The following is a 21,607-nucleotide window of genomic DNA, read 5'->3' as shown; positions in this document are numbered from 1 at the left end:
CTGACTCCGTTCTCCATGATCCCGTCCCATAGCAACAGTTTAAAAAAAGGTGCCGTTTCCCCGCCCCCTTCCCCTTCCCTCTCCCCGTCCCACGTGCTCTTAAGCCTGCCTCCGTTCTCCATGATCCCGTCCCATAAACTGGGCTCATTTAAAACCGCTCTAAAAACACACTTATTTAAATCCACTAGTCTGTTCAGTTTCTGCTATTTCATCCCACTTTTAATTGTCATTTTTTGTTATCATACACTTCTTGTTCAGCGCTTAGAAACCTGGTATTAAAGGAACACGTTGCCTTGGATCGGTCGAGTTGGTGTTTGAAAAGCGTTTGTAACCGTTTTTTATAAATTACATATGGGTAGAAAGATGTTGTAAAAGTAGAATACAATGATCCACACAAACATGCCTCGAAATTGCGTGGTTTTCCTTTTACATCGTCGACTAACACGTCGGCCATTTATGGGGGTCAAAATTTTGACCCCCATAAATGGCCGACCATGTTAGTTCGCACAGTAGAAGGAAAACCACGCAATTTTGAGGCAAACTTGTGTGGATCATTGTATTATACTTTTAAAACATCTTTCCAACCATATGCATTTTATAAAAAACGGTTACAAACGCTTTTGTTTTGACCAACTCGTCCGATCCAAGGCAACGTGTTCCTTTAAGTGCTATAAAAATGCATGTTATTATTATTATTTTGATAAATAAAAAGGCGCAGTTCCCCCGCCGCCCCGCCCCCCTCCTTCCCTCTCCCCGTCCCACGTGAAGCCTGCCTCCGTTCTCCATGATCCCGTCCCATATACGCCTCTCTTAATATTTATGCATGACGTCATAATTCTTACCCAAAATGAGGCTATGGGCGCGCGCAGCCACTGTACTGTACGCGCGCTTGCATTGTACGCGCGCGCTGCCCATAGCAACAGTTACAACGGCGCGCAAAACCCCACCAATTTTGGTGTTTTTTTGCTCATAAATCTGTCAATTTTCAACGGATTTTGTTCAAAAATAGATGAGTGTCAAGACGTAGTCAGCTCCTTTCTTCCGTGTAAATTTGGCGAGGTTTGATGCGGTATCCAGGGAGGAGATCCAATAACATACACACACACACACACACACACACACCCACACACACACGAATCGGCTATTTTAATTATAAAGAGATATAAAGAGATCATTTTATTTTCCATAAAATGGATGGGGGACAGACTGACAGAATTTCCGGCAGACTGGGACTCCACGATTCTTGTTTTAACTTCCAATCTGATCAAACGATGATCCATAACTAATGTTACTGTACTTTTAACTGTTATACTTGCAAATAAAGCATTCAAAATAAAATTCAGTAGGCCTGTAACTAAACAAATTATGATCGAGTTCCGTCGATTTCACGAAAGTTACGCCACGTCTTATAGTGGCGCAAGTCTGAAAGTTGAAAATGGTGCAACTTACGCACTTGATTTTGACGGCGCAAAGGAAAACCACGCAATTTCAAGGCCTGTTCGACATTTTTCTGTCTGCCATGCATTTTATAACAAACGGTTACAAACGCCTTTCAAAGGCCAACTCGACCGATCCAAGGCAACGTGTTCCTTTAAAAGATATCGGCCAAAATTCATCCACATGTTCGTAGGCCTATCATCTGTAACTATAGTAACCTGCGTAATAATTTTGTGAAACAATGTTTTTTTTGCGACTGGACTGTCTATTTGCATGAGCGCCCTCTCTAAATTCAGTGTTCACACACGTGGATTATAATTTTGTGATGTTGCGTCGCGTGTGTGTGGGACACACCAAATATCTATCCACACGCACGTACACACCATGCCATACAAAAGAGCTGTAAAGCTATGATCCGTGGTCTTTTCAATCCTCTGGCGGCAGCAGCTAGCTAGCTGGCGAGGCAAGTTTGATCTTTACTTATACAGCTGGTGTATATATGTAGTGTAAACGACGCACAAGAGGAGGGGACTGGAACTGGGAGCTCTACAATGTGCAAGTGATGAGACGACTTAAAATCAAGCTTCTTACTTAGATCATGGACTAAGATCTAAGTTAGATATAAAAACCATGAACATCCGGCTAGATCCCACTTCCAGTGTACTGTTTGACGGTTTATTCGTAGAGTTTTTGACTTTATGTACGTGATGTTTGGTGAATGACAGCACCACCTTCGATCAGTATTCGGTAGCACTACACGCTGGACCTCGCTGCTCAGCTTTTGCGTGTGTTGTGTTGTTGTTCAAACATCAGCTGTTCGTCGGAAACAGGGAGCTGTACATAACAATTACAATTGCAACAGCAATGACCTGATGTTGAAAAGTAATCAAGTGAACGTGAAACTGAAATTAGTTTGTTAAAGTATCCTGCTGTCTGAGTGCCAGTGCCCACAAAGTCACAACGTTACAAAGAATAGATTACAGTGCGGTAATCTTCAAATTTTCTGAAGCAGCACTTTAAAAAAAAATTAAGGAAGAAGAAGAAAAAGGGGACCCAAGAAAAAGAGTCTTAGCCTTCAAAACTCGCACGACCGTCACTAGGACTTGGGATTTTTTATGTATTTTGTTTTTAATAACAAACGGTATGGCATAGTGTTTTTATAAACTTCAAGAGGTTAAAGATGCTTCAGCAGAGGTCTTACTCCGTGGTTTTGGCGTAGCACTATGTGGTTTATAATACCCACATAGCATGCCTACTGATGAATCGATTTAACCACCCTGCCAGGCTGCACTAACTTGGATTTGCTTACTCATTTGTGATGATGAAATTAAATACTATTTAAAGGTGTAGTGACTGTCTGTCCGATGCCATGAGAGGCCTACATGTACAACGAGAGAATTAAAGTTATACTCAACAGCACACTACTTACAAGTTACATCCAAACAATGACTAGTATAACAGATGGAATGATGCAAGTTGGAACATGGAGACAGAATGTAAAGACTAGAAAGAAATGTGGGCATGCCATGATGACCACAGGCCTATATTTTCTTTCTTTTGTGCATTTCTGTTACACCACAAGTACACAATTTGAAAACTTACAGGTATGTTATTTAAATTAAAATTTCTTGTTGGCCACTTGATTGTTTGTGAGACTTTGTAATGCTTTGTGAGACTTTGTCCATGTTTCATCTATGGTAGGGCCTACATACGTGCAATATAAATTATTCCTTGTGGATGCTAAAGAAGAAACAACAAGAAACTCATAAGATCTATCCAAAGTGGGTCCTCACTTTTCCGAAGGGAAAATGTCAGGTTTTGTGTTGATTATTTAAGATAAAACATCAACTAAAAATTTTATGGATGGCCTTAAAGGGAAGGTACACATTGGTAATTGCCAAAGACCAGTGTTTTCACTTGGTGTATCCCAACATAACCATAAAATAACAAGCCTGTGAAAACTTGGACTCATTTGGTCATCGAAGTTGCGAGAAAATGATGAAAGAAATTACCTCTTAAAAGAAATTACCTCTTTCTCAAAAACTATGTTACTTCATCAGAGGGAGTCATTTCCCACAATGTTTTATACTATCAACAGCTCTCCAATGCTCGTTACCAAGTCAGTTTTTAAGTTGATATTTGTTTTGAGTAATTTACCAAACATGTGCCGGCCCTTTAAGTATCACAAAATGTTGAATTGCCCATTTTAGTATTTCTGGATTGGCGTTAATCCAGAGGTCACATGTTCAAGTTCTGCTCTAGTTTACTTTTCTGTGTTCAACCAAACTTATTTGAAATTTGAAATTTACTAGGCAGTATTGCTTGTATTTATTATTATTTGATGTTTTTTAATAAAACATAGATGTGTGTGTTATTAATTGACGTCTTTTAATAAAACACAATTGTGTAAGTGCGTGTGTTTGTGAACATTGTTTTTACAATAATAATAATAATAATGGAAATTTATATAGCGCCTATACATGTAAACATGCTCCTGGGCGCTGAACAATTAAAAGAAAACATTAAAATTCATACAATTAAAACACCCAATAGAAAATACAGTTAACATGTATTATGCAGAATTTGTACACAACAATCAATAATTAAAAAACACTGAGAATAAACCCTAGTTAAACAAAGGGAATTGCTACAGAGAATACAAAAATACATATATATGTACTTGTACTTAGTGGTTTAAAAAAGCACGCTTAAAAAGATTTGTCTTAAGGCCAGCCTTGAATTTATAAACATTACTGGCTTCCCTAAGTTGCTTAGGAAGCTGGTTCCACAGTTCAGGACCAATTACAGAAAACATCCTATCACCTGCAGAAACCAGCTTCGCTCTGGGGCGGATCAACAGAGTAACATCACTAGCAGAACGAGTAGATCTAACAACAGGCCTAGTAGCAACAAGATCGTACAGATACAAAGGGCAAAGACCATTTTAAGCATTTGTTCGTAATGTTCGTAAAATTTGTTCGTAATGGTTCTGTTGATGAGCCCCAGGGCTCTGTTTGCGCTTTTGACTGCCTTCGCACAGTGGGTACTTGCATTTAGTGACTGATGGATGATTACCCCAAGATCTCTTTCTTCACTTACTGTCTGAATTATACTATATGGGTGCTTCAATGACCAAGGAGTTTATTAACTGTAAAAAAAGATTGTAAAATTGCTGTGTCGTTCTTTAGATGTGGTCACACTTCTGGTTGACCCAGAAGTAGGTCAACACCTGGTCATGGTATTCCAAGCTCAATTTTCAATGCCCAAGGAGTTAATAACTGAAAAAAGTTTGAAAATCGGTTACACGTGTAGATCTTGAGATAAGGTCCCATCTCCGGTTGACCTGGAAGTAGAGGTCAACATGGGGTCACAGTTTTTCAAAATTAATATTTAATGCCTAAAGAGTATATTTATTACTGAAAAAAAGTTTTGAAATCGGTTCTTGAGATATTTATGGTGCTACAAAGAAAAAAAATAATTAAAGCTTATACTACCTTCGACACCTGATGACGTCACAGTAACAAAAATGTGTTTTCATACTAGTAACTTTGGTACATGATGGTACATGATGCCTTCTACAAAAACCCTATTAAAATAGGTGTTGGTTTTAACGGAAAGCCTAGAAACCTTTGTAGGAATCTAATGTATTATGTTGTGTACAAATCCAATTGTGTTACGTACAAAGCAGTGGGTCCAGAACGCGGTTAGAAGAAAAGAGAGATCCCTAAAGAGTATTACTGAAAACAGTTTTGAAATTGGTTCTTGAGATATCTATGGTGCTACAAAGAAAAAAAAAACTCATTGAAGCTTACTACCTGTCGTAGACTCCCCTTAAGTTGTCCACAACTCGTAGATTCCCCTGAATTGCATTTACCATAGAAAAGGTTTAACAATCACATGAATTGCATCCACTTTATGAAGTACTACGATGTCCCACTACGCCAAGATTTTCAATTAATTGTTAATTATAGACGTATTTGATTGCTTTTAGTGGACTAAAAAGTTTCATTTTGTTAGGAAACGAACAAATCAATTATTTTGAAGTTGTGTTTTTGACCAGTTAAACTTTTGCACAGACACAAAACGTGCAATACATGATGTCATAGTGATGTGATGAAGTCGGGAACTGTAGGCTATCAACTTGTTATACAGTAGAGTAAGAATTTGTTATTATTATGGATACCAGCGCTATAAAATGATTGACTGATTGATAGATTAAGATTTCTTTTTTGATCGTTATAATCGTTGCTCATGATACCTAGGATTTTGTTTTATAAAAACGCTAACCAAGCACAGATTTTGTTTGATAAAACTAGAAATGATTGTCAATGAAGCATATATATAAATGTAGCCTCAGGAGGGTTTCGGCTTTATTAAGTTTAGGAAAGTCTATGGTTCTAAAAGTATTGCTTTGGAAATTTGTTTACAGTATTTTTTATGTTTTTCAGTTTAGCCATGGAAAAAGACACCATAACCTGTCCTTTTGGGTGGTACATGTAATTCAGCTCATTCTCATGTCTCATTTTATCAAATTTTGCTTATTTCCAGGGGAATGCTTTAGGAACCACAAACCAACCAACCATCAAGCTGCACAAGGCATTTGATCACAGTTCGTATGGAGGTAAAGTTGATTTGCTCTAAAAGAAAGAACTGCACTTTTGTTAATTTGTGTTATTTATATCGTCGTAATGTCATACATGTAAGCCTTTTTCAAACTTGATAATTGTAACAGTATATATGGTCAATAAGCCTTTTTTTTTTTTTTTTAATAAGCCTTCAATTAGCCTTCTTGAGAATGGCGGACACAATGCTACAACACTATAAGGTTTGGCTAAATTTGTCTTTAACACCCAAACCAAACAACACGCTCCTACATGTATCACGTACGTGATGCCTCCAAAAGGCTTATTGCAAGGTTCTGATGCAATATTTCTATTTGAGTCGGACTGTGAATCTTACAAATTATGGCACAGACACTGACACATTGATAGCTGGGTAGCCATAAACATTTCAGAACTCCATAATTCAAAAGTAACCTGTGTGAAAAGAAGTTACAAATCTCCATTCTTGGGCGGTTGGTGGTTGGAAGTCGGATAGCCTATTCCTCATAAACCTGCTTTTTTTTCATGGAATATTATTTAACAGCTCTCGGTGTAAAAGTTTTCACAAAAATGACAGATTTATGAAGCAAATAATAACATCCTAAAATCCAAATGAGAAAAAGCAATTAGTCAAAGCAAAAGGTTATGTATACATTTTTTATTCAATTGCTTTTGCTTCAGCTTCTGCTGTCAATGAACTTTTGGTTTTGCTCGGTGCCTGTGCTTATAAGCAATTGATAGTTTTTATGAATTTGGCCCATTGTCTAGTCTGCAGTCAGTAGGCCTACAACTTGAAAAAAATCTACCAAAATGTAGTGGTAGAAAATAATTTATTTTGTTAAAGAACCTATAGATGATCGTTTGTAGTTTTACATACATGGTAGATGTGTGATTTAAGCAGTGTACACTTGGCACTTTCCTGAGTGAGTCTTATCCCCCCTCCCCCATGATGCAATTATTGATTCTACTTTAAAACAAAATGATCAAATGCTTTATTGACCCAATTCACCTGACGTCATCATCAGAAAAATCTTGAATGCGCCATACTGGTGGGCAATTTCACTGTGCATTTTTATAATATAACTCTATGCTGTGCGTTATGCAGTGAAGTGGGCATTTAAGGCGACGCGTCGTTAATACACATAAACCTAACTGCCCACCAGCATGGTGAGCGTGGCATCAGTCACCGCGTGTGACGCGCGTGCAAGGGGTCAATACTCTGCATATCATATGACATTTTTTCCTTTGTCTGCACTTTGCGGTGGTTGCTGTGCTATGAATCAAGCTTGATTGGTTAGGCCTATTAATTTGCATACCGGATCTATAAGGCAATTTTGTAGGGCGGATCCATAGGATCAAGCTTGCAACCAATCAGCAATGTTCTAGTGTCAGCCAATTAGTGCACAATAATGGCATGGCATTTGTTACATTTTTGGGGGAATTGCTCTTGATTAGCGCCACTTTGCCGCATCTTGTAAATTAAAAGAGTACACAATTGGTAAGAAACAAAAAATGTGAAGATCACAGATTTACATAAAACTTACACGGTCTAAGATGATAGCTGAAAACAACCCTCGAAATATTTCTGTATTTTTCAGGGTTGTCCACAGTTTTTGAAGTAGCAGGTGAAAAATCATAAGTAGTCGGTTTTTGTCTAAGTACTTAGCAAGCGCGCAAGCGGAATTCTTTTAGGTCGTAGATGCTCTCTGGTGCAATCTAGGGAGTCTGAGGGGTTTTGTGCCCCCCTCTCAGATGTTAGAGTTTAAGGCCTATTTCAAGGTTTGATACACCATTTTTTTGCTATTGGTGATGTGCCCCCTCTCAGATATTGGAATTTGAGGCATATTCCAAGTTATGATGACCATTTTAGATGCTATGTGGGGCAATCGTAGGCCAATAACAGGCATAATAAATGAAACAGAACATAAAGCCTTTAAAATAAGTGGGCATCAGTAGCTCGCTATTTGGTTAACAGCATCTTCAGGTGTGGATCTTTGACACCAACTTTAGGGGCAAATCTGTCAAGAGTGAACATGCAAGTGTGAAGGCTTTACGGCGTGGGTCTGGGCCCGCTTAAGGGCCCGGAAAATCTTTCCATTTTAGATGCTCTGTGGTGCAATCTTAGGCCAATTTTGAGGAGGGACATCTGGGGGGACATTTGATATTTGTATTTGTATTTGTATTTGCACACATTTATTTCATTGCTGCCCTACATTTACACTTACACATTTTACAAAGTTTTATAAATGTATTCAAATTATGAGTAGTTTAGAGTATTTTAGGATATGAAAGTTTACAATGATTTAGATAGTTATATATTAGGAAGCTTTTAAAGTAGGACAACAATTAGGTTAGGGTGAAGCAGGGGCTTTTGTGCCTTAACCTATGGACAGACAAACAACATAAAATACTATACAAAAGAAAGAAAACACAAGACAGACTAAACAAACAGAATACACGACAGAGGCTAATATATGATGGTGAGTAAGTTAACAATATACTTAAATAAACCTACGAATAAGCATCAAGAAGTTTTTTTAATTAATTTTCTTGTGAATGCAGGAAGAGTGATTGAAGATTTAATTGAGTAACTCAAATTATTCCAAAACATAATGCCACGTTGAACAAGACTATTTTGGTATAATGTTGTTCTCTGGCGGGAAACGAACAGGTTTTTCTTGGCAGTGCTACGAGTATAGTGAGAATGGATGTTTGAAGTTAGTGTGAAAAGTGAATTAATGCAACTTGGCAATGCGATATTCATAGCTTTATAAATACATAAATTTACCCAAATTCAGTTGGTAAAGGTCAATAATTTGTAGTAATCTAAGATTACAAAATAATGGAGCCGTATGGTCACGGGCACCAGCATTATAAATAATACGAACAGCTCTCTTTTGCAAGGTGAGAAGTCTACTGCTTTGTGTTAAGGAACCACCCCAAGTAAGAATGGAATAATTTAAATACGGAAGAACCAAAGAGCTATACAGGGTCAGCAAAATAAACCCAGGTACGAATTTTCTTAGACGGTAATTATACCAATATTTTTAGCTACTTTATTGGTAACATCTCTTAAGTGATTCTTCCAGGATAAATTCTCATCAATTTCTACACCAACTTGGTATGTGTCACTTGTTAATTGAGCACTACACCATACAAAACTAGGGGTACAGATTGAATATATAGACGTTGAGCTTGACAGAATATAATATAATTGGATTTTAGCAATATAGTGTTCCCCACCCATCAGAAAGTAGCTGTCATCCGTTTCCCCCAGGATTGATGCCCATTGGCGGGACACAGTGCAAAGTTGAGCTGGTCAAAAACATGGGGGAATCAATTTCTGTTTTGTTACATGGACTCCTGAACCCGTCATAGATTTTGATTCCATTCAAGTATTTGTTTTGGATGTCATTGTGAAGGGTTGTTTGACAAATGGTAGAAAGGTTTCTTTTATTTAAAACAGGTTTTTGAGGCTTTGACAGGAAAAAGCTTGGGGGGAAATGGAGGAGGCCAAAAAGAAAAGAAAAAAAAGTAGCCGGCGGCAAAGGACCCAGTAGGCGGCGAAATCGTAGGCTGCCGGCACTACAATGTGAGAAATGAGACGTCAATATGTTGCGTGAAATTTCAGTGCATCTCTTTTTGGCGGTAACATCTTCAGACACTTCTTCGCCCTATTTACGAAAGAGTTGGAGCCTGACATGGTTGATGATTTTTACCAAGGTGCACAAGTGATACACAAACTGCTCAATGAGAGAAGGTTCTCCATTACGGCCGATTCCCTTGACATATATATTAACTTTGCTTCTCAGAGACTTTCTTTTCCCAATGGTCATGTAGGAGAGGCTGTGTCGCATCATGTAAAAATGTAAGAGTATAGAAGCTGCCTCACAGGTTGTGCAAGTCTTTCAGCTAAAGTAGGCTTTGCCTTGAATGGCTTCATTAACACCCGCCTCTGTCCACAAGTAGGCCTAACCAAGCCCAGCACTTTCCATGTGTTGGCAATTAGCCTTCAGAAAGTTGAAGCAGACGTATAGTCCACCCTTGAGAAAAATTTAAATCTCAAACTTTGGACTTGTCCGTATAAGTTCTTTGCCTCTGCTGTGTAGTGGCCAGGCAACTGTGATGATGGTATGTTTCTGACCTGTGTTATGTCCACAAAGTGATTGATCAAAGTGATGAGAGTGTCGTTGTTGTCTGCTAGTGCCTCCTGAAGAGTAGGCCTATAGTGAGAATTCTTTCATCAAAGAAACTTGGCATAAAAGTATGTCAAGCTGTATAGTGGTTTTGGTGTGCCTGGTTACATGTAGCTCTGGCGGAGTTAGCTTTGAATAATGGCACTCCAAAAACTGCCTGGGTATATTATTTACCTTTCAAAAAAAGTTGTTTGAAACAAATATATGCACCATTGAGGATGGGGAATGCAAAAACAATCTAAAAATATACCCCACTTATCACTTTGTTTTGCTATACATTGGGGAACAAGGTAAAAGTTTATCCGTTAATTACATAGGTTTGTAATATCAACATAAATTGGTTAGATCTATCAAATGTGATTAAATTTGACACAAATTTTGTAAATATTGTTTTTTGACCTTTTGACCTCAAATTGACCTTGAAATTCAAAATCAAGCTTGGCATCCACCCTATTTGTCTTCCTGAGCCCGTGATCCATACATCTAGCATGGATGCCAGCCATTAACAAACTATGCCATGTTTTTTTTTCTGGAGCACTTTTTTAAGTTTGGCTGGTCTACTATAGCAATATGGTTGTTTTTGACTTGGAAATTACTTTGATCCCCATGGGTTTTTGATTTAGTCTTTTTTGTCCAATTGATATTTTGCAGGTCATGAATTAGTACTTCCATACCAGGCAGATTCCCAAGGAGGCTTCATATCCAACAGTTTCAGTCCACACAGACACAGAAGAAGCAATGATACCCGTTTTGTACCAGAAGTTGCCCATTTTAAGTTTAGAGGATACAAGAAAGATTTCCATCTTGAAGTCACTTCAAATGAAGCTCTTATTGCATCAGGATTTTCTATTCAGTCTTGGAAAAATGGAAAGATAGAGACACAGAAGCTTACTCCTCATCATAAGCATTGTCACTATCATGGCAGTCTGAGATCACATGCTAATTCAAATGTAGCTATCAGCTTGTGTAACAATGGATTGGTAAGTATACATTTAAAACACAACATTCAGTTTAGCAGTTTAACAGCCATTTGCTAAGGAGCAAAGTAAGAATTTGACAGAAAAAACATTCCGTTAGTGCCGTGGCTTGGGGGTACTAATTTTGACATGAGAGGCCTTTGTGGTTTGCATTGCAAACATGTAAGTACAGGAAAATGCAAGATTATGTTTAACTTCATCATGGTATTGATATTTGAAACAGCGCAATGGTGCAAAGAAGACCTGTGATTGTTCAGGACAGAGACTTAGAGGTAACGGCCAGATGAAGGCCTTAGTTCTATGAATGAAGTTTCAGAGAAAAACCTCAAGTTCTTGTTTATAGTAACAAGTAAAACTAAAAATCAGAATTAGAATAATAAAGCTACAACTTGTGCTTTGTACATCACACCAGAGGGCTTCTCAAAGCACTCATCCAGCGAGGTCCGTTAACAGCGCCAGCCACCAACCAAATTTTGTGACTTTTTTTCTCAGCGATACTTCCAAACATGTTCTGGGGCCATATTTTAGCTTTTGATGGTTCACATCTCTTTTGTGCGTTAATCACATTATTGATACTTTGAGACCAGTGACTCTTTAAAAGAATGGTCTGTTAAGTGCCCTCACTGGGGTCAAAGGAGGCAAATGATTGGGCAATAGCTGTTCTTTGTGTGTTAAAATGCACGCATGAGCTCAGCGTCCATGTAGCATGTCGCTGTAAACAATACTATTGGACAATATGAGTTTATACGCGCACACCTGTTACAGGGTCATTCGGTGTCAAATCACCCCAAAAAAAGACAATTTTAAACCTAACCCTCTTCAGAAGAAAGCTTTTCAATTCATTAGAACTGGATACTTGGAACACACTACGCTACTGTATCTAGCATTTTATTTAAAGGTTCTTAAATTTGACGATTTGTACAATTTCAGTTTAGGTAAATTCATGTATAAATACAAAAGTGGTTATTTGCCTGACAAATTCAATGATCTTTTTACACTGTGTTCATCAATCCATACTTACTCAACAAAATTCAACCGAACCACGTTTTCCAAAAAAAATATTGTGTCTTGTAGCACCCTATTCTGGAACAACCTTTACTCTGATATTAAAAAGTCTCGTTCACTTAATTCATTCTCAAAGAAATTGAAACTCTTGAATATGTATTTTTAACTGTATATAGTAACACTAATTGTACAAAGACTGTGGTGTCGATAATTATTTTTATTGATTAGTCTGGTCCGTGTCATTGTTTGTTTTTTGTTTTTGTTTTTTAGTTTCTTTGTTCTGTTTTTGGTTGCTTTTGTTTTTTTGTCCGAGTCCTTGTCTGTCTCAGGGAAATATACAAAAGCATTATGCTTAAACTTTTTCCCTGCATGTTGACTATAACGTTAATTTCTGTAGTTATTATCTTCTATACATTGCATCCGTCCTTCATTATTATTCATGGATTTTTGTTTCCTAGTGTTGCTTTTAAAATTGTTATTGTCAACATGAAAAATAAATGTTCATTGATTGAAATTTGCTCAAAATGGCTCAACAAGCTCAAATTCCAAATTTCAGCTCAATCCGATAAACAAACGGTTTCCGTGCTTTGGCATGCTCTTTCTCGTAGGTCTTTCTTGTTGATTTCAGGCAAAATGCGCCCAACTGCCGATATTCAAACGACTATAAATCGGTAACCATCAGGTCAAATTGGTGTCTTTGGAAAGGAAATTGCATAATAAGCTTTCCAAATCTGCCAATCCTTTTTTGTAGGAACATGGTTAGGTTTAGTAACCTTTTGACCTTTACTTTGACCTTGGATTTTACCTTGTGGATCACATGATCTGGAGATGAACTTCAGTGAAAAATTACCACCATATATTTTTTTCTCCAGAACATAAATTTTTTGGCTCGCTTTCAAGCTCCTCTCAAAGTTGCCCTACTTGCCTATTTCCTGTGAAAAGTGCATATTACATACATATCCATGTATACGTAAATATTATGATTTTGTTAGGGGATCATAGCCTCACTTGGGCAAAAATAAATTGAGCAAATTTGAAGAGGGTAGGGTTTAACCTATTGGGTGATTTGACACGAAATTACCCTACATCAAAATTGATACATTTTTAGCGCGAATGCACATGTGCGCGAAGCTGCAAAGAAACTAAGATGAATAAGCATGTGATACAGTGCGAAGTGCAACCGATTGGTACACAATGTATGCTGGTTTAGGGGCCATTTATTCGCTAGGTTCCATAGCCGGTCCTTTATCATCCGATAATACATCCCCACGTGATCGGGTTTTGACCAATCACAGTCTGGAAACTGTCCAAGGTATTTATTAATTATTGTTTCTACAAGGTGTGTGGAGCCATGTTCCATAAGACCCAATTATAAACGTACTGCAGCACCATGCAATGGATACTTGGAATTAGATGCTGTGGCGTAATCTGTAGCCAAACATATAAAAAACACTGGACAGCTGCTGTGCACGTTTGTTTCTCTCTATTGTCCTAATTTGGGTTTTAGCAGTGTTTATTCTAGCACTTTCATAGGAAAATATTTTTTTTAATCTTATTTTGTTCAAATCACACCTGAAACATATTGTGCAATACACTGTAAATCAGATACTTCTTTGTAGTAAGCAGCTGTTTCCATTCAAGATAGATTTCTTATTAAGGTCCTGATTGACTTTAAATAAAACAATTTATGAAATGGGTTTAATGAATCAGAATTACTGGCAAGTTGCTTGCATAATGAACTTTAAAATTATGCCTTAATAAAAAAACATTTTGTATTATTAGTATAAACTCAGGAGTAACTGTTTTGTGTGAGTTTTAAACTTACCTACTTTGTGGATTTGTAAAAAGGTCTGAACAATAACAAGTAAAACTGGTCTGGTCCTGGTCCAAGACCAAAACTATTGTGTGTCAAGGCTGATGGAAAGTGAAAAGTGATCTCTAAACCAGTCTCAAAACTAGAAACAGTAAAAGAGAGACTCAGTGTCACTATTGGTGCTGCATGTCGATGGTGTTTTCACGAACCAGCGAATCCGCATGTGCGGCTTAAACAACACTTTTAGAAAAACACTTTTGAAGTTATTCAAATTTTAAAAAATGTTGGTCTTTTAAGTGTAAAATATTTTCTAGTGACATAACTAGATACTAATTTCTTTGTACGGATGCTCTTTTAGAAAGCTGTTTGGTTCCAAAAATATTCGCCAGTTCGTAAAAAAAAAAAACCAAAACCAGCATCCTGCATTTGCCACACATAAAAGGCACCTGGATTCGCCAGTTCGTGAAAGCGCAAAATGTAATTATAAACAACAGATTTGCCACACACAGCTAACCTTTAGACAGGGCATGCGCCCCTTGACTAAAGACTACTGCATGTGATGTGTTGCTTTATACACGCCCCATTGTGGAACAAGGTGACAACTACAGCAAGCGTCATCAGTATACATGTAGTATACAATTTAACCCTGGGGAAAAGGTTATTCGCTGGTTTGTGAAAAGTATAATAACAGTGAGTGCAGACAATTCACCGTTTTGGTAATTTGTGTAATTAGAAAACTATACATTCTCAAGACTTAAAATTTTGCAGAAATATTAAGGACACCAAATCCATTAAGAGAATGTAAAGAAACAAAAATGCCCCAATGCATCATTTTGGACCGATTCACCACTTTGTGAAAACGGCGTCGATATATACATGGTCATGGAGGTAAAAAATTAGTGCAAGTGTACCTAAAAATGTGACATGTTTTTATGAAAATTAAATCAGAATGCAATCATACAATCGTCAAATTTTGGGCGCAAACGATAAGTTTCTTTAAATTTTTATATTATAAGTTAATTTGTTCTGAAATCAACTGTTCAATTTAAAGGTAAACATGTTAAATATGAGGGAATGAGTCATGCTTAGTCTAGTCAATCTAAGCAAAAATATGGCTTGACCTAGACAAAATTGCAACATAAATGATTTTTTGTGCAAGTGTCTCCATGAATGTGAAAAAAATAAAATTTCTACTTTGTATAGGGTGTGCATACATATTTTAGGGGGAAAACAGTAATTTTTAATTTATGCAAATTATGCATATTTCCCCTGCTTACTTTTTTCTACTTTTTGGATATGATGTTGTTTAAGAGGGTTTCATTAGACACTTGCAAAAGAAACCTATTTCTGTTGCAATTTTGTCTAGAGCCCTGTTCGCATTGGACTTAATTTGGGTAAACTAACCGAGCCAATGGGTAACTTACCCATTTTAAGTCCAATGCGAACAGCCCAGGAAGTTTACTTACCCGACCCGAATGGGTAGTTTAACCGAGCCAAAGGTGCCCAGGAAGATTGACCAGGTCAGTTTAACCGAGCCAGAAAGTCACATGCGGACGCGACGACTCGGTTAAATCTCCCATCCGTCCGTGACCCGAAGAAGCTGACATGTTTTGTCATGGAAGAATAAGATTTTCGTGATTATCGAACTATTCAATGTTACGCAGGGGGCCAGAGCGGTTAGTTTACCCACGGTCTCTGTAAGTTTAGCCGAGTCAAATAAATCCAATTGCGGACGGTGGGAAAGTTAACCCGTCGGAATGTTACCCAGCGTCATGGTTAAGTTACCCAAAATATTAGTCCAGTGCGAACACGGCTTTAGTCAAACCATAGATTGACTAGACTATAAGTCACAGTACACACTGTAGAGTTTATAACATTGTTAGGACTAAAGGCCACCCACCCACACAGCTAACAGACACTGACAGGTTTGCATTTTATATCCACTTCAATACTAATGCTTATTGTTCAGTTAAACAAAGACTACAAAAGATCTATTTCCAGAAGCTCTGTGGGTGAATCTGCTTTGAAAGCTCTTTATTAAGTACAATAGTTTGAGTGGTTGTCCCAACAATGTGCTCTATGTATAACAGAAAAAGACCTAGTAATAGGCCATACATATACACATGTGTCAAATCATGGGATTGAACTCCTACATGTAGGTCAGGCCACTCTGTCTGTAGGAAACATGGCCTACACATGTATGAGAGCAAAGTAGCATTACGCTGCATGGGGGCTGAAAAGCATCTGCGGCTGCTTGGTTTATTTTAATGGAAAAGTTATACTTTTTGGTAAATAAAAATACTTTATTAGGAACATCAAAGTCAAGGTACAAGGTTCTTGAAAGCTACTTTATTGAAATTCTTCTATATGTGGCCTGGCCTTCTACAACAAGTTACATGTGGCCTTAAAAGTTTAGTAAAAGTTCAGTAACCAGTTCCACTGCAATTGACAATGATGGGGACTATCAAATGTAGATCAAACATGTAGTTTTGTGTTCTGAACTTAAACTTTTTATAGGCTAGGGGAACTTGGTGTCAAATTACACAAAACTTGTGAAGCAGGGTAGACAAATTTGTTGTTGTTAATTCCATCTACATGTTATTACCAAACACAAAAAAAACCACTAGAGAACCAAATTCCTATGTAAAAGATTGTTGTTTTTCTCTGTTTTTGTCTTATAAATTGTAATATAAGATTTTAGTTGAAAACAGATTTGTACCTTTAGAATTATTAATTTGACTAGTCCCAGGAACTTGTTATAATAAGATTGGACTGTGAATTTGCGAAACTCGACTTGAGCAGTGGTAATTATTTCCTGGGAGTTGCCTTTGATAAAAGTTTTATAAAAGTTTCCTGGATTTCCCAAATAAGTGTTATACTTGTATGGGTACTCATAGTCATTACTACTCCAATGTTGTTATCTGTATTTGTACACTTGTACTTGCACTCAGCTTGTAAAAGTACTGTGACTTGATGTTCGCACTCCATTGATTATTACAGCAATATGAATTATGATCCATTAGTTGATGTTTCTTTAAAATTTGAGAATCGTACTTGATGAAAGTACTCAAAGGTTCAATAATATTTTCATTGAAAACTAAAGAAAGCTGAATGAATGTACATTTCCAAAGTACTTGTATCATACCTTTAAGATGGAGCTGATATGAGTGATCAGTATTTGCAGATGTTAAGGATATTTACTACTGAAGGTCCTCTGGAAGCAAATTGAATATCATGTATAAATAGAATTTGGTGAATGTTTGTGAAATGTCATCTGCTCCCCTTCTCTGCTCCAAAATATCAAAAGTAAGCAGTGCATTAGAACAGTATTTGCATTGGAAATAATCACCTAAGAGACTTTTGGTGTCCCTAAGAATGTTAAAGACATTATCTAGACATACTTATTGTTGGTAAACATTTTTGTTGTTGAATTACTTTTAAAAATTCCTTTAATTTTGTATTTCACATTATGGTGTGCTTAATTTTGCCTTGCAGAGTGGATTTTTAAGAACTGAACTGGATGATTATCTGATTGAACCGCTGGATACAAACCAACATGGACAAAAAGTTCATATTTTATACAAGAGATCGAATGCTGATTTTGTGGACAGGAGCAAGGAACGGAACCGAGGCAAACGCAGCTCAAGGCAAGATGGACATGGGACATCAAATAATAAAACTAAACAGCACTACTGTGGCTCAAAAAGAAAATGTAAGTTGAAATATCAATCTTCATGTTCATATAGCTGAGAAAGTACCTGTACATGTAAAAAACAGATACTTTAAGGCACTGGACAACATTTGGTAATTACTCAAAATAATTGTTAGCATAAAAACTTACTTAGAAATAAGCTATGGAGAGCTGTTGGAGTGCGGACAACTTGCCGTTTTGGTAAGTCGGAAAGAAGAATCTCATCCCTGCTCGATCTCGCCGGAATTGCAACTTTTTATAAAAACTGTTTTGCTTGCCATTTTCATTGCTGATTAAACTACAAAGTTGTTTGTTTAAGCCAGGATCAGCTATTAAAAACTACTGATGTTGGAGACCTTTGACCTCAAATATCTGCATCACTTGAGGTTATTACTTTGTTCTTCAGTGTATAGATTATTATTGTGAAGTAAATCAATATTAAAAAATCGGAATTTGGGGTAGGTCACAGGTCAGAACAATTTTGAAAAGAAATCGATTGACTAAATTATGAATGGCCCCTTATGTTTGAATTTTTGTTGACAAGTGTTTTTGAATGAGGTCCCAGTCTTGGTCTTTTGACTTGGACACCGAGTGCTTGTACAAAGAATAATCCCATACCTTTAAGATTTTTGGAGCACAAATCTTTGCATTAATGCAGTAGTTATGATAAAAAAATGATCAAAATGCAATGATGTCTGACATTCTGTAAGTTTTGCCTCCTTGTAACCTTGAATAGTTTAACCCTTGCTCTATGGTTTTAACAAACCAAACAACTAGTATTCTTGTGTGGCAACTTTTTCTCAAGGTTTATGTACTGGAGACAATATTGGACCATTATTAAAATGCAATTAGGTCTAAAATCTAAAGTACAAAACACTACTACACATTGCAAGCATTAAGAGTAGGTTAAAAATATACATAGATTATTGACAATTAAAAATTACTAAACCATTCAGTGAAAATATTCAATTTTAAATAGATGAGTTTTCAGTGCGCTCCTAAATTTGTTCAGTTCTGTTAAGTCTCTTAGGGATGTGGGCAGAGAGTTCCAGAGTGTAGCAGCTGCCTTTCCAAACTGCCTATCACCATATGTGGAAGTTTTAGTGAGAGTTACTCTTAAAGAGGTAGTGCGTTCAGATCTCAATGACCTGCCTTGTCTGTATTTGTCGATCAAGTCACAGATGTACACAGGTGATCCTCCATGCAGAGCATTGAAAGTGTGCACGATCACTTTGTACTCAAGACGATATTTACTGGCAACCAGTGTAACTCGATTAGGACAGGGGTTATATGTTCACGTCGTCGTGTCTTGGCTATGATCCTTGCTCCACTGTTTTGTACCCGTTGTAGTTTTTTTGTGAGAACAGCCGGAAGTCCATGGAGGAGTGCGTTACAATAGTCTACCCGCGATGTTACAAGACCATGAACCAATGATTTTGTTGCTTCAGATCTTGTCGCTTTGCATAGAAAGCACAAACAATGTGTTATTCTCAAATCACAGTCAATTAGTGCTTTATGACTTGACTTACTGTAGTGATTAACTTTTTAGGTGTTCGGGCCAACAGCCCGAAACACCTCTTATTTTTTTATTTTTTTTCCTTCTTTTTCTTCATACTTCTTCTTCTTCTTCTTCTTCTTCTTCTTCTCAGCGTCCCTTGTCCCCTAACAAAAGCACTTTTTCCAAACTCGTATGAACTTAAAACTTCACACACAGTAAAATATTCATTAGGAGAAGAAACCGTTGAAATCACGTCATGATGACGTCATCCTTTCTTGAGTTATAAACATTCAAAGTTTATTTTTTCAAAAAATCGTAACTCTTGATCTACGTGATGGATTCTTACAATAAATACATCATCGGAATCGTCATTGAAAACTCCGTAAACGCCTCAAAGACATGACCCCATTTTGACCTTGTCTTCCGGCTCAAAAGAGAGGTTGAAAATTTCAAAAATCGTGTCTTAAGAACTACGTAAATACCCCATTGGTATACATGTGCATACACATTTTACACGTATGCCTACACCACGTGTATTGAACTAGTGGTGCAGCAGAGTCACGCTTCAGTGATCACCCATAGAGCGCGAAAAAGCTTCGCGTACAATAGTCTTCGTTCAAGGCGTTTAAAATATGCATGTCCCTTACTGTTAGTTAGTCTACTCTACAGTCGTCAATATTTCATAAGTTCATATTTCCTCAACCACATCAGCTATTTTGACAATCTATACATTTTATGAAAGGGCTTTACAAACTTCACAAAAATGGATATGTTGGTGACCTTTTTTTTTATTTGATCAGTCTAAACCGGAAGTGACTGTAAAACGCTTTGAAAAGGCTTTATTTAATTGCTTTTTAGGTTGAAATGTACTCCTTTTGATGGTTTACAATCACATAATACAATTTTGCAAAGGTCTGGTTAAAAAAAATAATACCGATGACGTCACCAAAAATTAGTGCGCTCTCTAGCGGCAGATTTAAAACATCTAAAAACACACTTTTACTAGATGTTTGTGTCAGAGTTTATGACAATTGTTTCAAAATTGGTAAACATAATCTCCTTCATATTAGCAACATATCTGTGGAGTCTTTGCTTCATGATGTCATCATGTGTCACCTGGTGTTGCTTTAAAGGTGCACTTTTCAAAGCTGTGTGTCTGCCAAACCAAAAGTTTGACTGAGGTGAAACTTGGTGCATTGTTAGTCAAGGACATTAACTTCCTGAACTCAAAATGACGTCATGATGATGTCATTGTGTTGTTTTGACAATTTTTGCAATTTTGATAATTTATTACAAATCTTGAGCACAAAGCAATGTGCAATATTTGTTGTTTTACATCAGGCTTTTACTCCCGGAAACCAAACACCTAGAGTTTGTTCACAAACTCTCAATGTCTAGTTACAGTCTGTTTCTTTCTCCCAGAAAATTTCCTGTTGATGGGCAAATACATTTACAGTGTTGTTGATACTTTCAAATTTTATGTTATTTTTGGTTGGATCGGTGTCATACATTTAATGAATAAAAAGAATCATTGACACAAAGCAAAGTAGTTTCTGTGTCTGGGACACTTTGCCCTATAGAGGGCTATTCAAGTACTTGTCCTTACTCTTTCACTTCAGTACAATGTGTTCTTTTCTTGATTAACACCCTCAACACTATACATACATGTAGAAACCCAGGCACGGAACATGTTAACAATAGCTGTATTCTTTATGATAGCAAACAGCCTGCAGGTGAGGAAACTAGCTTGTGTTATCGCTTGACAGTTTCTACAAAGGCGGAATAATACAAAGTTAATTCTACCCAGTGTGCTATCCAGTGAGTTTTTTCTTTAATCCGGACCACACTTGGTGGAACCTATTTCATAATGATTCTCCAACCACTGAATCTCTTGTGGGAGATACAGAGAGAAGTTGCATACAGTAGGCGTTATGAGGAGGGGGGGGGGGGAAACATGTATAATGGATTGTTTATCAAGTGCATGCTATTGCCATTTTTTTAAGTGAAATTTGTGCCAGGTGTTGACTTTTTTTGTATCTGATTCCCTTTGCTTTGACAAAAAAACAAAAAAAAACACTACATACGTGTGTTTATTAGATGTTAATTTTTAGATGTGTTTGTTGTTTAAAGCCATTGGACCCTTTCGGTACAGAAAAAAAAGTTCACAGATTTACAAATAATTTACAGGGTTTACAGAAGGTAATGGTGAAAGACTTCTCTTGAAATATTACTTTTTGAGAAAACTGTAAAACAATATAAATTCTCGTTAGCGAGAATTACGGATTTATTTTAAACACATGTCATGACACGGCGAAACGCGCGGAAACAAGAGTGGGTTTTCCCGTTATTTTCTCCCGACTCCGATGACCGATTGAGCCTAAATTTTCAC

The 21,607-nt window shown here is 37.0% G+C and overlaps 1 protein-coding gene across 1 annotated transcript in view; it reads left to right on the top strand.

Moving 5' to 3' along the window:
- Positions 1–1,710: 1,710 nt before the first annotated feature.
- LOC139934716 (A disintegrin and metalloproteinase with thrombospondin motifs 16-like) overlaps positions 1,711–21,607 on the top strand; it is a 132,887-nt gene continuing 112,990 nt past the window's right edge. The window contains exons 1-4 of the mRNA XM_071929092.1: positions 1,711–3,041; positions 5,986–6,058; positions 10,886–11,214; positions 17,525–17,741. Coding sequence (XP_071785193.1) covers positions 2,820–3,041; positions 5,986–6,058; positions 10,886–11,214; positions 17,525–17,741 — 841 coding nt within the window. The 5' untranslated portion in view covers positions 1,711–2,819. The remainder of the gene's footprint in view (positions 3,042–5,985; positions 6,059–10,885; positions 11,215–17,524; positions 17,742–21,607) is intronic.

Source organism: Asterias amurensis, chromosome 3 (genome assembly GCF_032118995.1).
Source record: "Asterias amurensis chromosome 3, ASM3211899v1".
Classification (NCBI taxonomy): domain Eukaryota; kingdom Metazoa; phylum Echinodermata; class Asteroidea; order Forcipulatida; family Asteriidae; genus Asterias; species Asterias amurensis.
Note: the sequence above shows the minus strand (reverse complement) of the source record. Positions and strands in the feature narration are given on the sequence as shown.